Source organism: Mobula birostris, chromosome 7 (assembly GCF_030028105.1).
Source record: "Mobula birostris isolate sMobBir1 chromosome 7, sMobBir1.hap1, whole genome shotgun sequence".
NCBI lineage: Eukaryota > Metazoa > Chordata > Chondrichthyes > Myliobatiformes > Myliobatidae > Mobula > Mobula birostris.
Genome location: NC_092376.1, coordinates 123,221,797 through 123,246,349, shown reverse-complemented (window position 1 = coordinate 123,246,349; position 24,553 = coordinate 123,221,797). Strand labels below are relative to the sequence as shown.

General features: G+C 40.2%; 1 protein-coding gene across 4 annotated transcripts in view; it reads left to right on the top strand.

The window, feature by feature from the left end:
- LOC140200804 (vesicle transport protein SEC20-like) overlaps positions 1–5,282 on the top strand; it is a 29,653-nt gene extending 24,371 nt beyond the window's left edge. For 3 of the 4 annotated variants that reach the window (XM_072264422.1, XM_072264420.1, XM_072264421.1), the window contains 2 exons: positions 2,345–2,463; positions 4,323–5,282. In XM_072264422.1, the coding sequence (XP_072120523.1) occupies positions 2,345–2,463; positions 4,323–4,519 (316 nt within the window). In that variant the 3' untranslated portion in view covers positions 4,520–5,282. The remainder of the gene's footprint in view (positions 1–2,344; positions 2,464–4,322) is intronic. The other variant, XM_072264419.1, reaches the window with a different exon arrangement.
- The last annotated feature ends 19,271 nt before the right edge of the window (positions 5,283–24,553 follow it).

Sequence of the window (24,553 nt, the reverse complement as noted above, 5' to 3'; positions counted from 1 at the left end):
TAATACTAATCTGTAATTACTGCTATACAATATACAGTGGATTCTGGTTAATTGGGTCACATTGGGAACAGTACATTTTGGCCCAGTTATGTGGCTGCCTTAAATAGCTGAAGTTTCATTAAAATAGGTAAAAAGGTATATAAAAAATACAAACTGCTTAACAAATTTTGTATTTAAATGAAGTACTGGACAAATTAGAGCACTACCAATACTGCTAGGGTACTATAACATCATGTATTAGTTCTGAATAGTTATTGATGGAGGAATTCATACAGAGTACATTGCTTTGTTCTGTTGATTGACTGTAAATGAACAAAATCAGCGTAGGCACCTAGTATAGATAATACACTGCTTTCATATAAGGTTTTCATTGTAACATTCGAGATGATTGTTGATAGCTTCAAATTCTTCATAGTTCCTTATTTGTGTAAGGGGTGAAATAATTTCGTTTTCACTCCCGGCTGTTTCTGGCATCTCCAGGCCTGAATGCTTGAAACTACAGTGAGCAAAACCGTTCGGAATTGTCTTACTGCTTATTTCTTGCCAACTATCAGTGATAAAAATCACTGCTTTTTGAACACAAACACACGTAACCGACACTATTTTAAAACAGCTGACTTTAGGCACAGTATAGTGTCTAACAGCCACACAGTGCACACAACTGATGCTAGTTAGAAACTGTTTGGCAACAGTCTCCAGTCTCAATTAAGTGGCATAGTGTACCAAATAAACAAAGGTAATCCCGGCTATTTTCTCGATTGGTTTTTGTTCTTTAACAGTTGTCCCAAATAAGTGGCTGCCCTGATTAACCAATAGCACAATTGAACAGAATCCATTGAATCTGTTCCTAAAAAAATATGAACGATTATAGTTCCCTTGGAGGAATATTTGAAAATATGATCGATTTGATGTTAATAAATATTATTACTCTTAAATAACTTAGTTTCTGCCTTAATTTTATATCACTGTTCCAGTCTTTATTTGGCATCCAGTAAAATATTTGGACATTAGTTTACAATTGTGATTTTTTTGAACTGTCCTTGATTGCTGCCTGCTTGAATCTTTCAGTTAGGAACCAACAGTTAGTAACACAGGTAAAGATGGTTAGCTTTTGCCTCTTGTCATAAAACCCAGCCTTGTGCTGCACATCCAGTAGTACAGGTTACATAGTGATCTGTTGTAGACTTTAACTTTTAGCTTCTGCAGCATTGTGCTGTTTGCTTTACTTCCTCCCCTTTTACTGTGATATGCTGTGACCTACACTTTTGAATTTTTTTTTTGCTCATATACTCTCAGAAGCCACTTTATTAGATACCGGAGTGGAACGTGGTGTGGTCTTCTGCTGCTGGAGCTCCTCGACTCCAAGATTCAACATGTTGTGCATTCAGTGATGCAGGTCTACACAACACTTGAGATATCTGGTTATTGGAGTTACTATCACCTTCCTGTCAGCTTGAACCAATCTGGCCATTTTCCTTTGACCTTTCTCAAAAACAGGCCATCTTTGCCCATGGAACTGCCACTCACTGGATTTTTTTTTGTTTTTCACACTATTCTCTGTAAATGCTAGAGGTTGCTGTATGTGAAAATGACAGGAGATCGGATGTTTCTGAGATGCTGAAACCATCCTTTCTGGCACCAACAATCAGTCCATGGTCAAGGTCACTTAGATCACATTTCTTCCCATTCTGCTGTCTGGTGTGAACAACTGAACCTCTTGACCATGCCTGCATGCTTTTGTGCATTGGGTTGCTGCCACATGATTGGTTGATTAGGTATTTGGATTAACAAGAGGGTGTACATGTGTATCTAATAAAGTGGTCACTGAATATAATTGTAACACAACTGAAGTTAAAATCTATATCTTCAAGAATTAAACTTTAAATATATTTAAACCAGTAATCCTTTAACAGTTTTAACTAAATATTATAGGTTGGTAGCATCTACTTCCATTATATTTGAAAACAGGTGCAATGGCAGCATCGTCACATATTATATTGTGCTGAAATTTAAGGAGTATTGAAAAGTGATGGCTGAGGAAAAAATCTTAGTATATTTTGGGAGGTGAAAAGGAAATTTGCCAGTGACTTGTAGATTTTGAGTGCACTTGAGATTTATTCATCTTAGTGTTCTCTATTTTCTGGAAAATAAAGTCTTTTTGTCAGATTTCCATTTTTTTTACAACATTTTATATATATATATATATAAATATATATATTCCAGTTAGAAACTAATCAAATTATTCAAAGTACTTTAACGTAATTTATTTTACTATGACCAAGTAATGGAGAAGCAACAGAAGAATTGTTGCTGCTGAAATGAATTAAATTTTATTCGATTTCAGAAAGATGACAAAGGAGGGCTTAGTACAGACGGCCAGCAGCATTACCGAGAGCTTGATGACAATCAGCAGGATGATGTCACAACAAGTACAGCAGAGCGAAGAATCAGTGCAGACACTCGGTAAGTTGAAATACTTACATGCGTATTACTTAGTTATTACCCATTACACCGCTGGAGTTTAGAGCAGCAATGCAGGTCCTCAATCTTTGGTGGTGCTCAAGGCTTCCTTCAACATGTCAGTGGTTTCTTCTCAGTTTTCACTTCTGTCAGCCATGCAAGTCCCGGCTGCAGACTCGGGAATGTCACCACACTCAGATGTAGAAGGATTCTTCATTGCTGTTTCTGTGACAATTTTGTTTTACCAGTCAGGGTTGTTAGCCCTGAGATGAACCTCTGAACCTGGAGGACAGGTGGGCCACTCTTGGTCTGGCCTTTGCCCTTTGACCTGTTTGGTATGGGTGACCCTATCAAGAGCTAAAGCATAATGCCCTGAGTCCAGCCAACACAGCTCTCCAGTCACTGAGGCATGAAAGCCTCCAAACCCTACAACAAGGTTGTGGTCCTCTTGGAGGAATATACTTATTTATTATCTCTCTGTTACTGAATATTGAAAAGGGATTCTGAACACCTAGCAATTAAAATAGTTCCAAGAAGAAGGTGAAATTGCCAGAACTTGGTTTCAATTGATTAAATTGGGCGTGTAACATTGGTCTTATTTTACTGTATTTTTGGTAAATATGTCAGTATTTTCTGTCATTATAGAATGAGCAATTTCTAGAGTAACCTGTCTGCTTAAGTGCAGATGTGCAGATTGATGTAGGGATTCCTTACTCCCTGCCCCTGCATCAATCTTTTACCTTTTCGTATTTGTTGGTACTTCACAACAGCAGAAAAACGGTAACAGTTTCCACATCTAGTTTTACCTCATCATCGTGATTATTTCTAAACTTACCTAAAAGCATAAGGACATGCTGCTGATTTTCTCCTATAACAGCAAGTGATGCCTTGATGCCAATATACATTAAACCTGAGGAATAAGTGACAGGAGTAGGTCTTGCATCTCCCTTACATCCACTCCACCATTCAGTCATTGGTCAGCAGACAGCAAAAGTAGAAAATTCCAGAGATTTGTAACTCTCTGCATGGAGAATTCCTCTTTGTCTCAATCCTGGAAGATCTTTTGTTTTGGGTAGATATGGCCCAAATCTAGATTCTGTGGTCAAGGGAGATTGACACTCTCTGCCAACTCTTCTAAGAATTGTGTATTTTCCTGAATTCTCATACCCCGATCCATCTTTTTTGTATCCAATGGCAGATGGACTGGTGCTTCCCACTTTGAGGACAATCTGCCACACTTTTGTTCAATCAGACTTTTTCTGTACTCAGTTATATCACTTTGTGTCTAAATTAGTGCGTCAGCCTCAGACCTGGACATCATGCTGTCTGTTCCTTTATCGAAGGTTTTTGACTAAGAAGCCATGAAAAGGTTAGGACCCGGTACAGGTCACTATTATTTGTCTCCTTCCTAACTCATTTCCTACCCAGGTCAATAGATTGTCTTAATTTTCCTAAAATTTCACAAACAGTTAAATGTTTACTTATTACTGCTTTTTGAGAATCTGGTATAATTTGACAGTTGAAGGCTTTGGGCATGTGAAATGTGGATGGTGATCGATTTTATACATAGTGGACGTACTGCCAAAAGGAATTTAATGTATTGTGAGGAGCTTTGAATAACCTGAGCATGTCATAAAGCACCAGATTAATATCCTAACATCGTTTTGTTAATTATTCTTCATTCTCAACTGAGAACAACCGATTATCACTTTTGGTTGCAATGTGCATCTTGATTTTTAAAAAAAGATTTATAGTTACCTCAGTATTTGATGCTTCTTGTACATTGATGCTTCATTTACTTTGGAGCTACATTTTGTTGATTTAATATTACTCTTTAATTAGCATGTTCTCTTTTATTGAAGCAACATCCTCAAGAACTGTGCAAGATACAAATGAAGAATTTAAAAACATGACAGGCACAATTCAACTGGGTCGCAAGCTGATCACAAAATATAATCGCAGAGAGATGACTGACAAACTGCTGATTTTCCTTGCACTGGCTTTGTTTTTGGCTACTGTTGTATACATTTTAAAGAAACGCCTTTTTCCTTTTTTATAAAACTGGAACAAAAAGGCAGAAATCAAATGGGCATTGAAACTGAGAATTTTGTAAATTTATCTAGGTATTAAGGAAGATAAAAAAGTACAAGTTCTGTATTTGCATTTGAATTGAAATGGAAGCAGATTAAAAGACCTTTCTAAATAATGTTTTAAAATGTTGATCAAATTCAAAATTGGAGGTTAAATAGACATTGCAAAGTTAAGCATTGTTTCCAAGTTTGATTGTTATTTGCTTCTGTGCATTTAGCACTGCGTCTTAAGTTTAATTTCTTTGACTCTGGTTGAACTGAGTTTTGGAATGCTACATAGGCTATATTGTACTTCTGCCAAGCCTGGCTATCTGGAGCCCTGTGCTTTTCATGTCTTTACCTGGGAAATGCTGTCTAACAGAACATATGGTACTATTTATACTGTGGCAACAATGTAAAGATTAACATTTGTAAAAACAATTGTTTTGTTCATATCCAATCCAAAGTGTATGTATATAATCAGGGCAGCTACATCTGCTTGAATTAAAAAAAACGTACTCTGCACTTATTCATTGAAATATTACCCCAGGACTACTCATTAAAGCTACTTTATAAACAGAATGTATCATTCAACAATGTATCATCCATGCAAAGAAACACTAATGGTTCCTGATGGGAACAATTATTTGCCTTCATTATGGTTCATATATTAATATACCCTATAAATATTGTCAAAAGTTAATACTTACTACAGACCTTGGGGCTATCATTCAATAAAAAATGTAGTTACTGTCATTGAGAATGTTTGCACATTTAATCATTTGAAAAAGATTTCTTTGAATATAATTAAATTTGTACAGGTGATTAATTTTATTTTGCCTGTACATATGGGACCTGTTGGCTAGTTCATAAAAACTTTAGAGTATCTAATTCAAAAATCATATTGCAACTTGTTAAAATTGCAAATCCTTCTTAAAGCTTTGGAAAATGATCTGTTCTGCATTTAATATCTTGGTGAGTGAAAACAATTTATAATTTGACCCCCCGCAGCTGGGCAATTTTGCCTTTTTCATTTACATTTTTGCTTCTCTCATATCCTTGGATCTACATATAATCGGATTATCCAGGCTCAAAATCCTCATTTTTCAATACAAGTCAAAATGAAACAATAACACTGCCTCCAGCAATAGCCACTCACCTACTTCTACTTATTGTAATGGTACTGTGCTCATCAAGTGACAATGGGTTTGAGTGGGTGAACCGCATGGTTCAGAATTTTGGCACTTAAGCTGTCTGAGCTTCGTCTTGTTAGTCTGGAAATTATGAACTTTAATATGTCCCCTCTATTAATCATTCATGTACACCCTACCCTGGTTATATGCGGGGATATGTTCCTCGAAGTTGACGCATAATGTGAATAATTATTTAAATGGACAAAATAGGGATGCGTTCTGGAGGCTTCCTAAATATGTTTTATCTGTAATTTATTCACATTTTCATACCATGAGGGTTGTTTGCTTCACAGCATTTTGTTTTTCAGCATAAATTTGCTTGTAGGGAAGAAGGCTTGACTGCAGGGAACGACTGAAATGCTGACTCCGGTCTAAACTTGGGTCCATGTCCATCACCATTTGTGCCAAGTGTTCGGCAACCTTAAAAAATTCTGCCAGTTGCTTCACAGTAAAATCCTTTATCTGCAACTCGACACTTTCTTTTTCATCGTTATCACCTTCAGTCTGCGTTAAACGCAGAAGGTCATCCACACTTAATTCTTCATCATGAGAACCCAGGAGTTCTACCACGTCCGCAGTCTCGAGATCTGAGAATCCTTTCCCATCAATGTTATGGCTCAGGGCCACACAGTCCTGGACAGCTGCAGTGAAAGCAGGAAATCCCTTGAGGGTGTGCACACTCTCTGCCCAAATTGATTTCCACGCTCCATTGAGAGCGTGGTAATTTTCCAGGATTCATCAATGTTGCTGATGCCATGTCTAATGTTGAAGGACTTCCACCATTCCCTCACTGTTGGTAAACTCCTGGGATTTGCAAAATCGGCTGTTGCTTGCAGCATCTGAGAGACAGTTCGCAGTAAAAAATACGCCTTGAATGTGGATATCACACCTTGGTCAAGTGGTTGAATCAGTGATGTGTTTGGTGGCAGGAAACACGCTGTTGTGTTAGGATGAATGCTGTCCAGATGTTGGTTGTGCATTGTCAAGCAACAAAAGCACTTTAAAGGCAAGATTCTGTTCCCGGTAGTAGTGTTCAGCCTCAACCGCAAAATGATTAGCAACACCAATCTTCAAAGATTTGACCAGTGACCCATGCTTCCTTGTTAGCTGCCCAGTGGATAGGAAGCATATTCTTATTCAAACCCTTAAGAGCATGGGGGTTTAGTGAATGGTAAACTACGAGAGGCTTCATCTTAGTCTCCTTCGGCATATAAGCAAAGTCAGTCTATCCTTTACTGCCTTGAAACCTGACGCAGTTTTTTCATTCTTACTTGTGTAAGTGCGTTTCGGCATATGCTTCCAAAAAAGCCCAGTCTCGTCTGCATTAAACACCTGCTTCGTTCTGATGCCTAACTCAGCAATCATAACCCGCAACTGCACGTAGCGTTCAGCAGCTTCGTGGTCAGCACTGGCTTGTTCACCACGCACAGCTAAGTTGTAAAGCCTGTGACGATTAACAAACTTAGAAAACCATCCCCTACTTGCATTAAAGCTAACAATATCACTTGACACTTCCTCACTAGTCTCTGAACAAAGGCGACCATAAATTTGTAAAGCTTTCACACGGTGATCGGAACTAAGTGTTGTTTTCCTCTTTGTGTCATGCTCAATGTACAAACTCAACATTTTCTCCACTTTGGTGATAATCGGGTTACGCGCTTTGATAACAATCTTTGAAGACGCTTGTGATGAATCAATCACTGCACTTTTTATTTTCTCAGCGTTTTTCTTCATGTTTCTGATCGTGGATTCACCCAGGCCGAAGTAGTGTCCCAGAGCTGTGTTACCTTCAGCTGACGCCGCCTTGTTTATAATTTCCAACTTTTTTCAAGTGATGGCCCAGAACTTGACATCGGACGCTTAGGAACCGTGGGTAAAAAGAACAACAGTTTAAGACCGCAAGGTCTCACATCCGCACATTGCCAAAACCAACGTGAGACTGGCGGGTGAGGCTGTGAGGTGTGCGCATGTGACTTGTAATGGCGGGAAAGCAGTGCTCCTCGCATAGCCGTGAGACTTGGACGCATATAGCAGGAAGTTGGTAGACGTAGATTCCTCGCGTAACTGTGAAGATGCAAATAACGAGGATAGTGTGTAATTGGGAAATATAATGCAACACAGGGGAGATAATTCAGCTCAATATGTCTGTCAAACCTTTGAAGAAAAAAATCCGATCAGTCTCCTCTCACCACCCCCATTCTTTTTGTATAGTCCTGCAGTTTTTATTTTCACTGTACGAGAGGTGATTGATAAGTCTGTGGCCTAAGGTAGAAGGAGTCAATTTTAGAAAACCTAGCGCATTTATTTTTCAACGTAATCTCCTCCTACATTTACACATTTAGTCCAGCAGTCATGGAGCATACAGATCCCTTCTTTATAGAAGTTGGCGTCTTGGACCTCCAGAAAGTGGTCCACAGCAGGGGTGATTGATAAGGAAGGTGATGGGTTATACAGCTCTCGTTACATGCACGTGCAGTTCAACTCTTTGAGTGATTATGCAGAAAGTTTGAAGTTAATAACTCATCTCCTTCTGCCTTAGGCCATGAACTTATCAATCACCTGTTGTTTTCTGGCTCTTTTGTGACAAAACCTTTCATAGTGTAAATAAATTAACCTATTAACATTCCAGCTTGAAGAACAACCTCATTAGTATTTCCTTACTAATTGAAAGATCACCATTACTTATTTAAATTGCTGGATGAACTTTGAAAAAGGGCATCCAAGTTTCAGACAAAAGAAAAAATTGTAGAGAAGTATTTATTATTTGTGGCAGTGCACATAAATCAGCTTATGTATTTGTTTTTGGAAGTGGAGAGCTGTGTAAACTAAAGCATTGTTTTTTTCTGCTTCTGCTTGGTACTGCGCAAGCACTGCCGCACGGCTGTTATAATGCGCAGTCGGTGTGAACGGCGTGAGAGTTAAATTGTAAAGTAAGCTTTTTTGACTAGATCCCCTACATCGATTTGATTGAGTCTATCTTTTAAAATATTAATGTCAGAAATACTGCGCCGGGCTAGCGACAGAAGATTCCACTCTCTTGTTGATCTTGGGCAGAGGGAGTACTGGTATTGAATGAAGGAGTTGCCACTATGTGAGGTCCAGTTTGCTGTCGAGTTGAACTGACCCTGTGACGAATTTGGATGTTTGATGGAGTGTTGTTGTGAACTTCTTTGAAAATGAAAATTAACCGTAGTTTAATATGTCGGTTTTCAAGTGGTTCCCATTGAAGGTTAGAGAGCATGTTGGTGACACTGGATTTCCTGCTGTAATCATTTAGCGCAAAGCGAGCAGCACAGCGTTGGATTTTTTCGATGGACTTCTTATTGTTAGCTCGATGGGGATCCCATATGGCCATACAATACTCAAGCTTGGACGGACGAGTGTCTTATATGCCATGTCCTTGACGGATTTACTACAGGAGTGGAGGTTTCTTCTCAGGATACCCAGCATTTTATCTGCTTTGGCTGTAATCTGATTGATGTGGCATGCCCAGTTAAGATCTTTGCTAATTTCAACTCCAAGATATGGGCGGTGGGTGACTGTTTCAAGAATTTGTCCTTTCATGTCATATGTCGTGTTGATTGGTTTAACTTTGTGACTGATATGCATAACATTTAGATGAGTTGAAGGGCATTTGCCATTGAGACTCCCATTGACATAATGAATCAATATCGTTTTGCAGCAGCTGAACATCTTAGTCGTTTTTTATCTCACGGTAGATTATGCAGTCATCTGCAAAAAGTCTGACTTTGGACTTGACTATATTTGGCAAGTCGTTGATGTAAGTGAGAAAAAGTCAGGGTCCCGACACAGTCCCCTGGGGCACTCCGGATGTAATTTCCCGGGTTTGTATGCTCGCCGTTCTTATAAATTAGAATGACATTTGCTGTCAACCAATCGCCTGGTAATGTCCCAGTATCAATAGACTTCTGGAATATCTTTTGCAAAACGGGAACTAGGCTGGAAGCACAGCTCTTTAGAATCATAGCTGGTATTTGATCAGGTCCCGGTGCTTTCTTAGGCTGTAATTCCTCGAGAAGCTTCTTAACGTCTGTTACAGTTATAATGAGATCTGGCAAGTCTGGGGTATTATGGGAGTCTAAAGTGGGGAGTTCATTCAAATTTTCCCTTGTAAACACAGAGCAAAACTGCTGGTTAAGTGCTTGTGCTCTGTCTGCAGCAAGAGATACAACACGGCCCCCGGATGAGAGAGAAGGGATTCCAAAAACTTCTTGCCTTGTAAATTTAATAAAGCTCCAGAAGGGTTTGGTGGTGTCACTCTTAAGCTCTCACCTATTACCTCATTAACATACTGATGGTGAGCTTTCCTGATGTTTCTATCAATAAGTTGGCGCAAGAATTTAAACTTTTGCCAGTCTTCTCTATGACCGGATTTCATAGCTTTATTATAGTCTTTGCTTTCTACGTATCGCACGCCGGGTGGACTGGTTTACCCATGGTAAGTTGAACCTGGAAGAGCTCCATTTTAGAGGGGGCATACATGTCAATTGCTGCTTGAAGGACCTCTTGTAAGTTAGACCAAAGAGTATTGATACTGACCGATGCTAAACATTCCTTAGTAGTGACTGGTCGAAATCACTAACAAGTTTTGCAATTCCACGAAAATCTGCTTTCCTATACAGAAATAGTTTCCTTTTGGGGGGGGGGGTTTAATTAATTTCGCAGTAAGCTTTGCATTCACTATAACAACATCACGATCGCTAATCCCTGCAGTGATGTGGTGATTCACAACTTCACAACTAAAGCTGGATTTGACGCAAAACATAAGTCCAGTATGTTACTTTCTCTAGTTGGATGTCTAACAATTTGTGTCAAATTAAAATCAGCTACAATATCGAGCATTAGTTTACTGACTGCTACATAGCTGCCCCCTTGGCAGACAGTACTGCTGTCCCAATCCACAGTAGGCAAATTAAAATCTCCAAGAAGCCAAATAGATGCTGGTTGAGGGATTTTTGAAAGAGACAAATCTAGTTCCTTTAAATAATCAACATCAGATGATGGAGGACGATAGAATGCTCCAACATACACCGCTTTTAGACCTTTAACATGAATACTAACCCACTTTATTTCACAATTTGAATCTAGGATATTTTCTTCAGTAAGTATTGAGTATTTTTCACTGCAATAAACACTCCACCATGGGAGCTAGATTTCCCATCTTTCCTAAAAACCTGGAAGTAGGGGCGAAAAATTTCTCCCGAAGCAATGTCGTCGTTGAGCCATGACTCAGTACCAACTATTATGTCGGGGTTTTCATCGTCAATCAAGGCTTGAAAATTAGCTTTCTTTGCTCTCAAGCTCTGACGATTCATGTTTATAATTTTTAATGTCTTAAACTTCTGCTGGTTGCACATCTTTATAGATCTACGACTCTTCCCCTTAATTTTAAAGTATGGTGTGGATGCCTTGGTAGGGGATCCAATATCTGGGGGGACATTTAAGTCCGACTCTGACTCTGAATGATCTGAGGACTGAGATGCAAGTAAATCGAATCTATTATAAGTTTCAGTATTATCAATAGTGAAGAGGGAAGAATCGAAGTTGGCGAGACCACAGTTTCACGTCCAGGAGTAAGATGGATGGATGGTCTACCAAAATCTTATAGATCTGTACATTCATTTCAATGCATGCACAATGAAACCAAAAATTACAAGTTTCACACTCAGTTGCTTGTGGCCCATCCTTAGCAGCTTTGTTACAAACCATACGAGGGAATTTTGGCTAATGTGGCCCTGGATTTAAATTAATGTCATTTGCGAGAATGAGTATAGAAAGCGCATAAGTCTTTGGTCTAGATGTCAGAAGCATGACGTTCATCTTATTAATGCAATTAGCATTAATAGTAGAATGGAACGAACTCACCCGATCCACTGGGTTGGCGATTGTACCCAATAGTGGTGTGGTCCAGTGTTCGGCAAAATGCAAGTCTAGCACTGACAGTGATGTGGAGTTTAAAGTTCTATTTAGAAACAAAATTCCAATCTCGCTAAGCAAAGAAAGTAGAAATCCTCCACGACCACAGTTTCCCATTGCACTATCCAAATTTTCCACTGCGCACGCTGAGTCCATGAATCCACGGTAATACACACGAGGCATAGTATCCAAGATGACCTCCAGTGGCGCAAAATATGCGGTATCAAGTCCAAAAGTTTCTATCAAAAAAACAGCTAAAAGTGCAAAAATGCCTCCAATGGTGTGAAAAATACAGAATCAAGTCCAAAAGCTTCTATCAAAAACAGACATCCCACCCTGCAAAAACTCATTTCAGGGAAGTCTCAACCTCATAGCAGTCTGTGTCAATGAATTTGTTAATTTTGCAAGACATCAGATTCACAAGTGTTTTGTGAGAAGCTGACTTCTGAATTCTGTCTTGATGTGCCGTGTTCACAAAAGCTGCTGTCTTGATTGATGAGCAGGCATAGTTTTTTGCTATTTCTGAATCAGGAAACTTCTGATCCCTCTATGGGGATTGGTTCATATTCCCTCATCTTACCCTTCCTGAAGTCCACAATAAGCTCTTTGGTCTTACTGACTTTGAGTACAAGATTGTTGCTGCAACACCACTCAACCAACTGGTATATCTTGCTCCTGTACACCCTCTTATCTCCATCTGAGATTCTACCAACAATGGTTGTGTCATCAGCAAATTTATAGATGGTATTTGAGCTATAACTAGCCACACAGTCATGGGTATAAGGGAGTAGAGCAGTGGGTTAAGCACACACCCCTGAGGTGCGCCAGTGTTGATCGTCAGTGAGGAGGAGATATTACCAATCAGCACAGATTGTGGTCTAATGGTTTGGAAGTCGAGGATCCAATTGCAGAGGGAGGTACAGAGGCCAAAGTTTTGTAGCTTAATTACAATAGAATCAAAATCAGGTTTAACTTCACTGGCATATGTTGTTATCTGGCAGCAGTACATTGTAATACATATTAATAAAAACTATAAATTACAATAAATATTATATTTATTATACTCAATAGAGTCCTGGTGAAAGTTACTAGCTTTCCGAAATAGAGACAAGTAGCTGTTAGCTTATCTTAAGAACTCAGCAGCACCAAAAGTGAAAGCATCGTGTAGTATTTTTCCACTGTTTCAATGGCTGTTCAATGAACCCATATCTCAAATAATCCAATGAATTACTTTGTTCATTTATACTGCAGCTGCTCTCTGCAGTACAGGAGCCGTACTGTACAGGAACAAACCACATGATATGAGCCGTGGCTGCCTCACATCCTGACTATGCAAGAGTTGTGCTGGCAGCTATTTCATGTAGCAGTAGCTGTTGCTGGTGCCTGTTCTCTACAGTTCCTTGGCAGTACTTCTTCCTACTTCTTGCCATTGCACTACAGCTCTACGGCTTTCAGCCCACCACTACTTCACTGGAACTGATGCTGGACCTCTGCAGATTTGCAAGCATTATCTGTAGAATTCATACTTTCTAAGAATTCTCAAAAACTATCTTGATGCAAGGTTTGTTCAGAACTGAGTTGAAATACATCTCATGCAAATGACGTCACTGATGATAAGGTGGCATGAGGCCCTATGTCTTCTAAGATAAGAAAGTACTGCTGGTTATCAGAAATCCTTTTTTTGATACAGAAGGTGGCAAATATATAACACTATCTACTGTAGTTTTCAACAACATTGCATACTTTAGATTACTTAACAGTAACATCATCATTTAAGAATAGCATTCCTGCAATGTATAGTTTTCCTATATATATTAATCTAGAGTTGGGTACCTATTGAATTAACTGACCTGAAATGAAATAATCCAGAGAACTGTAATAATTTATAGCACAACTGCTCTGCTACTTGTAAATTATGTTTATCTTTGTAAGAAATTTCTAGTGTCAATGTGTCTTAAACTGCAGATGATTCAAATTACTCTTATGATACCACAGCCAAATTTACCATATCTTAAAATTATCTTAATCAAACTATTATACAGTAAATTACTGTTTAATACAATGCGGCAGATGGTGCCCAAGAAAGAGTAGAACACTTATTTCAATTTGAATTCCAAAGATGGCATTGATCACTTCTGGAGAAGCAATGTTTGTTCTGTTCTGTCCTGATTTGTAACCTCAAGTCTGCCCCCTAGTGTAGAGTATTTTGTTCGCTTTCCCACGTTTCTGTTTTATTAGTGATGCAAAAACAGCAAAGAATCAGAACTAGGTTTATTATCAGCGGCATATAGTGTGAAATGTGCTGTCTTGCCAAAGCAGTACAGCACAAGACATAAAAATCACTACAAGTTACAGTGCAAAAAAGGAATACTGAGGCAGTGTTCTAAAGTACATGGACCATTTAGAAATCTAATGGCAGAAGGGAAGAAGCTATTCTTGAGATGTCCAGTGTAGGTCTTCAGGCTCCTGTACCTCCTCCCTGATAATGGTGATGAGAAGAGGGCATGTCCTGGATGGTAAGAGTCTTTAACGATAGATGCTGCCTTCTTTGACACAAGCTCCTGGTGGGAAGGGGTTGTGCCTGTAAATGGAGCAGGCTGAGTTTACAATCTTCTGCAGCCTCTTTCGGTCCTACACATCATGCCAGGTGTTGATGCAACCATTCGCAATGTTCTCCACCATTGTGGTGAGAATCTTTCACTCAGACGGTGAAATGTTTCAAGTGGCCTTGGGAAAATTTAGTAGGATAATTAGTTGTTGTTGTAGTTGGCAACAATAGCGCGCAGTCATATCCTAGAAAGTGTATTAAATTGAAAACAATATATTCTTTGTGTAGAAGTCTTGAGTATTGCCAATTCTACATTTGAGAAGAATTCTTTGGATTCTTTGTTTAAATTCTTAAAGGAATTATCTGTTTTCCCGGTGGCATTTAGGAATCTAAAATAGTACCCACTACTCCAAAAGCAGGTGTAGAGATCCCAAAGTGCACATAATCCACAACACCAGTTGCCAAAATGTAGACTTTATGCTGCCTGTGAATCGAAAATGACTTCGGCTAACTGCAGTATTGACTAGCTGCAGAGTTCAGCAGGGGACACAATATCATAAGTAGTTCACTCCACCTAATGCCCACATTGTTTAATGGGGAGGAGCTCCGAGGCAGCAGCAAGTGGAGGGAATGACAACAGAATGGATTGTGACATCCCAAGGCACCCACAGGACAATATGGGAGGTGCTGAACCCTTGTGACCCTCTAAGGCATTGGTGGCAGATGTGCAAAGGGTCGATGGGAGCAGAGCAACTGTATAAAAACCATGGGAACGGGTGGTTATGCAGGCCAATTCCATCAGCCTCACATGGAATGCCTCGGAGAGTTCACTGAATTCAACCACAGGCTGAAGATCAAAGATGGCGGCTTTATTTGCCAAATTCTTTGCTATTCTGATTAGACCCTCCGCCCCTCGCTATCTATTACCCCCGTCACTGCACTTTAAGCCACCTTTTATAATGTTGTTTACACTGTAAACACATGCTAGTATTTATTTATTTATGCATATTTTATTCCATTTCTGTTCTTTAATCCCTAATTTTCTTAGCTTTTTTATTTATATATAATTCTTTATAATTGTTGAATGTTCAAAGATTCAGGATTCAAAGTACATGTATTATCAAAGGACCTACGTGTACTGTATACAACCCTGAGATTCGTTCTCCTGCAAGTAGCCATGAAACAAAGAAACACCAGTGAACCTTGTCAAAGAAAACTTCAACCCCCCCCCCCCAACGAGAGAGGAAAAGAACAAAGTGCAAAAAACGGCAAAAAAACAAGCGAGTAACACCGAGAATATTAAGTGTCAAATCACAGAGTCCTCAAAACCGTCCAAGAGTGTTCAGTTTATTGCAGTTCAGTGCAGTCTAGCGCTGTGTTGATCATTAAGAGCCGGCTGCAGAAACGGTCTGCGCCGGAACACCCCATTCCACGCTGACATGCCCAAATCAGACGGCACAAAATCGCAAAATAAAGAGTAAGCAGAATCCAGAAACACATGTAACTTGGACCGCAATGTTGCCCAGAAATGAGTCCACAGTCACGAGCCCCGGCAGTCAAACCTTGCAGCGTGGGACCTAAGACCCCTGCAACTTCCTCCAGCAGCAGTTTGCGAGAGGGAGCGGGAGACTGGTGAACGCCAGGCAGTCAGTGCTGAACACCCGCTCACCTTCTGCTGTCGTCCTCATCGATTTCACTCTTGCTCAACAAGTTAATGGGCGAGGAGTAATGGCGCCGACCATGGGTTACACTTTAGGCCACGCTCTCTGCTCTCAAGCTCACCGAGCTCCCCCTCCACCTGAGACACCAAAAACACCGGATTGCTCAGGCGGCCCAAAAACACCTCAACAAAATGTAAATTACAGGCTCCTATTGCATACAGTTAGTAGTAGAAGCATATTTAAAAGAAGTTTTCTGAACTGTCTACAGAAAGTTGCTGTTGGTGGCGTTGGTTGCTGGCACCATCTTAAAGAGTGAATGTTGTTGTTTTTTGTTGCTTGTCACACCAAGACACCACAGCAAATTCCTAATACATGTGAATGTATATGGAAAATAACCTTACTCTTGATCCTTGATCTTTTTAATAAATAGACCAACCTCGGGTACTGCAAAAAGCATCACAACCCCATCAATTATCTAATTATAGCCTCTATCAATCATAATTCTTTCCAAGCTTTCCTTCTGCCTGATCTCAATCTCAGTAACTCCCCACTGCTACAATCCCCATACCAATGTACTCAGTGCTGTACGATGCAGAGGGTGTGGTGAATGTGATGGGTGACTTGCTTGTGCAAATAGCCAAGTAGGATTATGAAGTTGCGGTGATGCATGAAACATGGCTCAAAAAGACCAACTCCTGGCATTTTAATTTTCTTGAATATGATTGGGATTGCTCAGTACATCACTGGGACACAACTGTGGGCCCTGGGGACATTCTAAAGCACACTTGCAACTTCATTAAAGACCCATCACATCCTGGACACTGTCTGTTCAACCTTCTGCCATCTGGTCAGAGATACAGAAACATCTTAGCCAAGACAGTAAGACTGAAAAACAACTTCTTCCTGAGGGCTGTTGTGCGGATGAATAATGCTACACCCTGGCTTGCCAATGGCCTTTGAGTGTTATAGACTATCAAAGTCACTTGTTGCATGTAAATATGGGAATTATTTTTTAAGTTAAGCCATAACACACGCATTATAAATATATCTTGTACAGACTGGAGTGGCACTGCAATCATGAGCAATGACAATAAAGTTCTATTCTACTCTACTATTAAAGGTTTTCAGAAGAGATGGGGAAGAAAGAAAGAAATAGTGAATGGCAATTGTGGATAAAATCCATATAATTAGAGTTAAGAAGTAGGAGAGGGGTATAGGGGAAACTCTGTTATCAAAACTAAGAGGAAGAAAATTTCCAGGGAAATTATAGAAGAGTGTGAGAAGCTAAAGCCAGATGTATCAGTACTACAGTGGAGTAAGGGGAATTCCAGAGGCATGAAAAAGGAGTTGGCTAGATGATTGGAAAAGAACACTGGCAGGGATTTCAGCAGAGCAGCAATGGTTGAAATTTCTGGAAGCAATTCAGAAGGCTCAGGATATATACATCCCCGATGTTAGCGTTCATTTCAAGAGGACTAGAATATAAAATTAAAGATGTAATGTTGAGACTTTATAAAGCACTGGTGAGGCCTCACTTGAAGTATTGTGAGCGGTTATCTTAGAAAAGATGTACTGAATCTAGAAAGGGTTCAAAGGAGGTTCACGGAAATGATTCCAGGATTGAATGGCTTGTCATATGAAGAGCGTTTGATGACTCTGGGCTTGTATTCACTAGAATTTAGAAGAATGATGGGTGATCTTACTGAAACCTATCAAATGGTGAAAGGCCTTGATAGAGTGGTTGAGAAGATGTTTCCTATGGTGGGAGAGGCTAAGACCAGAGGACATAGTTTCAGAATAGAGGGATGTTCTTTTAGAATGGAGTTGAGAAGGAATTTCTTTAGCCAGAGAGTGGCGAGTCTGTGTAATTCTTTGTCACAGGTAGGTGTGGAGGCCAAGTCTTTATGCATATTTAAGACAGAGGCTGATAGATTATTAATTGGTCAGGGCATGAAGGGATACAGGGAGAAGGCAGGAGATTGAGGCTGAGAGGAAAAATGGATCAGCCATGATGAAATGGCAGAGCAGACTTGATGGGCCAAATGGCCTAATTCTGCTCCTATATCTTATGGTCTTATGGTCTTGACTCTAGAGAGTAATAATGAATAACCTCAGCCAAATCACTATCAATGACACTAATGTTAGAGGAAAGGGCAAGAAAGGATATTTGTGCAGAAGCCTCTCCTACAAAATGAAGAATAAAACTTCTATTACAGCTGATCTACATTCTTGATCAGGCTCAAAAATGTCAAAAGTGCTCAAGTATCGAAGCTGCTTTAAGTAGAGAGCATGAAATGTTCACATATCTTTAAAAATTAACAAAAAATAAAACAGTGTACAACTTTAAGGACATCAAATAATATCCCAAATAAACTTAAAATATGTTGCATACTTTAAAAAGTTAAAATTAAAAACCTATTTGAGCTTAGAAAAGAGTTTTTGGAAAGATTAAGGAGAGGACTGAAAGAGAGAACTAATCTAACTGGCATTTTACATTGAAAAACTCTTGAGTTTCTGTGGTCCATTCAAACCAAAGGAGAAATACCCAGTTTTCCTTGTTCTCCACGATGTAGATTTTCATTGTGAGTTCAGAGTGGAATTGCAAAGGCAAGATAACCAGCTGCTTTTGCCGTATTGGATGCACAGTCGACTGTTGAGCAGGGAACTAGTGTGTGCTGTCTTTTTGTGTGAATGTGGAAACCTTTTAGCTACCCTATCCTGCTAACACTTCTCCGCAGAATCAAGGCTGTAACATATGGAGCAGTGATCAAATTCAGCCAGTAGGTGGCTCTGTTATAAAGATTCAGCTCTGCAAGCTAATACTGTAACAGGAAATACGAGGAAGTGCCATGTTTTGTGCTAGAAATCATGTGGGGTATTTCAGCGTACCGGGAGGCGATATTGCAATTTAAACAGCTAAAATCTGCAGAGTTTGAGTGAGTTGTGTACTAAACAGCTGGAAATGTGCAAAATGTTCCATTTTATTTCAGAAATGAAAGCTGCTGGGGTCTGTAGACACACAATCTTAGCTGTCCTTATTGGTTTTAAAGAGCACTATAAATTATTTGGAATAAATCTCGGGATCAAGCTCTCACTTGTACATGATTTGAACATTTTTAGTTGGTAGGAATGAGAGAGAGGTTTATCAGAAAAAAATCAGTTAAAAACCATAGCTTCAGAAAGTCTCATCCAAAATGTTTGTACCCATGGACTGTTTTATGAATTTTTTATTCCCTTTACATGCCTTCTTCTAGGTCAGTCTGCCTACAGTCCCGATGAATGTTCTCAGCCAGAAACGTCCACTCTTTATTCCTTTCCTTAGATGCTGCTTGACTTGCTGAATTCCTGCAGCATTTTGTGTGTGTTGCTCTGGATTTCCAGCATCTGCAGAATCTCCTTTGTTTACCATAATGCTTCTGTATGGCTTTAACTGGCATAGTTACTTTGATTGAGATATTGGTTGAGAGAATTGCTCTGGAGTAGAGTAGATTGCCTGAACTTTCATTCCATTTGCATTTTCCATTTACTTACCTTGTCTAGAGTTGACAAAGCTGCTGTGGCTGAGAGGGAGCTAATATTCCACCCCTTTTACTCACAATATTAGCTACAGCAGGTGGCCACGGTACGTTTCCATCCAAATGTTAACCCCAAGTGCTTCTGCAGATGCTGCAAATCTTGAGCAACACATGAAAAATGCTAGAGGAACTCAGCAAGTCAGGTTGCATCTGTGGAGAGGAATAAACAGTTGAAGTTTCAGGCCAAGACCCTTCAACAGGACTCCTGATGATGAGACAGTGTCCCGGTTTCTCCATTGGTTTGAATGGAGTGGAGAAACTCAAAAGGTTTTTCAATGTAAATGCCAGTTCTCTTTCAGTCCTCTCTTTAATCTTTCCAAAAAATTTTCTAAGCTCGAACAGATATTTAATTTTAACTTTTTAAAGTATACAAAAATATTTAAAGGTTATTGGGGAAATTTTTATGTCTTTAAAGTTATTCACTATCTCTTTGACCCACTACTGTCAGGAAGGAGGTACAGAAGCATCAGGATTACTACTGCCAGTCTGGCCAACAGCTTCTTCCCTCAGGCTGTGAGATAAATGAATACCTTTCCACCACTGAGGCCTTGTAGTTAGGACAGTGAGCTATTTACTGTACTGTATACTCTTTACTGTTCACCTGCACTGCACTTTACGACATGCATTTTGAATTATTTTTTGTTAACTTAGTTATAGTATAATATTTTGGTTTATGTGCAAAAATCATAAATAAATAGGTAAAAAGACAAATAAATAAATAAATAATATTGTAAAGAGCCGTAGAGTCCTTGAAAGTGAGTCCATAGGTTATGGACTTAGTTCAGTGTTGAGATAAGTGAAATTATCCTTGTTGGTTCAGGATCCTGATGGTTGAATTGTAATAACTGTTCCAGAACCTGGTGATGTGGGACCTTAGGCTCTTAGACCCCCTACCTGATGGCAGCAGCAAGAAAGTATGGTCTGGGTGGTGGGGGTCCTTGTTGATGGGTGTTGCTTTCTGTGGCAGCGCTTCTCGTAGATGTTCTCAATGGTGGTGGGGGGGGGGCTTTTCCTGTGATGGACTGGGCTCCACCCACTACCATTTGTAGGCTTTTCTGTTCATGGGCATTGGTGTTTCCATACCAGGCTCCGAAGCAACCAGTCAGGATACTCTCCACTGGACATCTTGAGAAGTTTATCAAAATTGTATATGACATGCCAAACCTGGACAAACTTCCTTGCAATGGCACTTACAAGCTGGTCCCAGGGCAGATCCTCTGAAATGATAACACTGAGGAATTGTATGTTTCTGACCATCTCCACCTGTGATTCTCTGATGAGGACTGGCTCATGGACCTTCACCGATAGTCAATAATCAGCTCCCTAGTTTTGCTGATGTTGAGTGAGAGGATGTTGTTGTGGCATCAGTCAAGCATATTTTCAATCTCCCTCCTGTATGCTGATTTATCACCACCTTTGATTTGGCCAACAACGCTAGTGTCATTAGCAAACTTGAATATGGCACTTGTCCTGTATTAAGCCTCACAGTCATAAGTATGAAGCTAGTGAAGCAGGAGTCTAAGCACACAGTCCTGTGGTGCAACTGTGCTTGTGGAGGGGATGTTGTTGCCAATTTGAACTGACTGGGATTTGCAAGTGAAGAATTTGAGGATCCAGTTGCATGAGGAGGAATCGAGGCCTAAGTCTTGGAGCTCATTGATTAGTTTTGAGGCGATGATAGTGTTGAATTCAGAGCTGTATTCAATGAAGAGGGGTGTCCAAATGTAAGCAGCTTCACTGTCCAGATAGAAACATAGAAACATAGAAAATAGGTGCAGGAGTAGGACATTCGGCCCTTGGAGCCTGCACCGCCATTTATTATGATCATGGCTGATCATCCAACTCAGAACACCGCCCCAGCCTTCCCTCCATACCCCCTGACCCCCGTAGCCACAAGGGCCATATCTAACTCCCTCTTAAATATAGCCAATGAACTGGCCTCAACTGTTTCCTGTGGCAGAGAATTCCACAGATTCACCACTCTCTGAGTGAAGAAGTTTTTCCTAATCTCGGTCCTAAAAGGCTTCCCCTCTATCCTCAAACTGTGACCCCTCGTTCTGAACTTCCCCAACATCGGGAACAATCTTCCTGCATCTAGCCTGTCCAATCCCCTTAGGATCTTATACGTTTCAATCAGATCCCCCCTCAATCTTCTAAATTCCAACGAGTACAAGCCCAGTTCATCCAGTCTTTCTTCATATGAAAGTCCTGCCATCCCAGGAATCAATCTGGTGAACCTTCTTTGTACTCCCTCTATGGCAAGGATGTCTTTCCTCAGATTAGGGGACCAAAACTGCACACAATCCTCCAGGTGTGGTCTCACCAAGGCCTTGTACAACTGCAGTAGTACCTCCCTGCTCCTGTACTCGAATCCTCTCGCTATAAATGCCAGCATACCATTTGCCTTTTTCACCGCCTGCTGTACCTGCATGCCCACTTTCAACGACTGGTGTATAATGACACCCAGGTCTCGTTGCACCTCCCCTTTTCCTAATCGGCCACCATTCAGATAATAATCTGTTTTCCTATTTTTGCCACCAAAGTGGATAACTTCACATTTATCCACATTAAATTGCATCTGCCATGAATTTGCCCACTCACCCAACCTATCCAAGTCACCCTGCATCCTCTTAGCATCCTCCTCACAGCTAACACTGCCACCCAGCTTCGTGTCATCCGCAAACTTGGAGATGCTGCATTTAATTCCCTCATCCAAGTCATTAATATATATTGTAAACAACTGGGGTCCCAGCACTGAGTCTTGCGGTACCCCACTAGTCACCGCCTGCCATTCTGAAAAGGTCCCGTTTATTCCCACTCTTTGCTTCCTGTCTGCTAACCAACTCTCCACCCACACCAATACCTTACCCCCAATACCGTGTGCTTTAAGTTTGCACACTAATCTCCTGTGTGGGACCTTGTCAAAAGCCTTCTAAAAATCCAAATATACCACATCCACTGGTTCTCCCCTATCCACTCTACTAGTTACATCCTCAAAAAATTCTATGAGATTCGTCAGACATGATTTTCCTTTCACAAATCCATGCTGACTTTGTCCGATCATTTCACCGCTTTCCAAATGTGCTGTTTATCACATCCTTGATAACTGACTCCAGCAGTTTCCCCACCACCGACGTTAGGCTAACCGGTCTATAATTCCCCGGTTTCTCTCTCCCTCCTTTTTTAAAAAGTGGAGTTACATTAGCCACCCTCCAATCCTCAGGAACTAGTCCAGAATCTAACGAGTTTTGAAAAATTATCACTAATGCATCCACTATTTCTTGGGCTACTTCCTTAAGCACCCTGGGATGCAGACCAGATGTTCCAGAGCTGAGCGAAAAGACAATGAAATGGCAGCTGCTGTTGACCTGTTGTGACAATAGGAAAATTGAAGTCATTCCTCAGGCAGGATTGATATGTTCCAAGACCAACCTCTTAAAGCAATTCATCACAGTGTATGTAAGTGCTACTGGACAACAGTCATTGAGGCAGGTTACCACGTTCTCCTTGGCCACCGGTATGATTGAAGCCAGCTTGAATCGGGTAGGTTCCTCAGACTACTGAAGTGAGAGGTTGAAGATGTCAGTAATCACTCCAGCCAGGTACAGTGTCTGGGCCAGATGCTTTCCATTGGTACACACTCCTGAAGGGTGTTCTCACATTGGCCTCAGTGACTGAAACCACAAGGTCATTCGGGGCTGTGGGGGTTTGTGAAGGTGCCTCCATGTTCTGTCAGCTAAAGAATGGAGAAGAAATCTCCATTCTATATAAATTATCAGACTGGTTGACATCCAGTACAGGATAATCAATAGTTTCCCCCAATCAAATATTAAGAAAAGCAAAAAATAATGAATTGCCCATCACAATCCCAAGCCACAGATTGCAACTGGCTGAAGCTGAAGCAGACTGTCCATAAGCTTAAATTGTACCTGACCTCGCTGTGTCGCTGAGATCTCCATAATATCAACCTCCATATCTATCTCCATAATGTCAACCTCCATATCTATCTCCATAATATCAACCTCCATATCTATCTCCATAATGTCAACCTCCATATCTATCTCCATAATATCAACCTCCATATCTATCTCCATAATATCAACCTCCATATCGATCTCCATAATATCAACCTCCATATCTATCTCCATAATATCAACCTCCATATCGATCTCCATTATGTAAACCTCTATATCGATCTCCATAATATCAACCTCCATATCGATCTCCATAATGTCAGTGTCCATATCTATCTCCATAATATCAACCTCCATATCGATCTCCACAATGTCAACCTTCATATCGATCTCCATAATGTCAACCTCCATATCTATCTCCATAATATCAACCTCCATATCGATCTCCACAATGTCAACCTTCATATCGATCTCCATAATATCAACCTCCATATCTATCTCCATAATATCAACCTCCATATCAGTCTCCATAATATCAACCTCCATATCGATCTCCATTATATAAACCTCTATATCGATCTCCATAATATCAACCTCCATATCGATCTCCATAATATCAACCTCCATATCGATCTCCATAATATCAACCTCTATATCTATCTCCATAATATCAACCTCCATATCTCCATATCAACCTCCGTATCCATCTCCATAATGTCAACCTCCATATCTATCTCCATAATATCAACCTCCATATCTATCTCCATAATGTCAACCTTCATATCGATCTCCATAATATCAACCTCCATATCGATCTCCATAATATCAACCTCCATATCTATCTCCATAATATCAACCTCCATATCAATCTCCATAATATCAACCTCCATATCGTTCTCCCTTATATAAACCTCTATATCAATCTCCATAATATCAACCTCCATATCTATCTCCATAATATCAACCTCCATATCTATCTCCATAATGTCAGCCTCCATATCTATCTCCATAATATCAACCTCCATATCGATCTCCATAATGTCAGCCTCCATATCTATCTCCATAATATCAACCAACTTCAGCATCCCTTGGCTCTTCTGCTGCTCAGTCATCAGCCTTGCCTTTATTACCTCCAGACTTATCTATTGTAGTGCACTGCTGACTACTCATTCTGTCAGAGGTGTCAGACCTGAAAC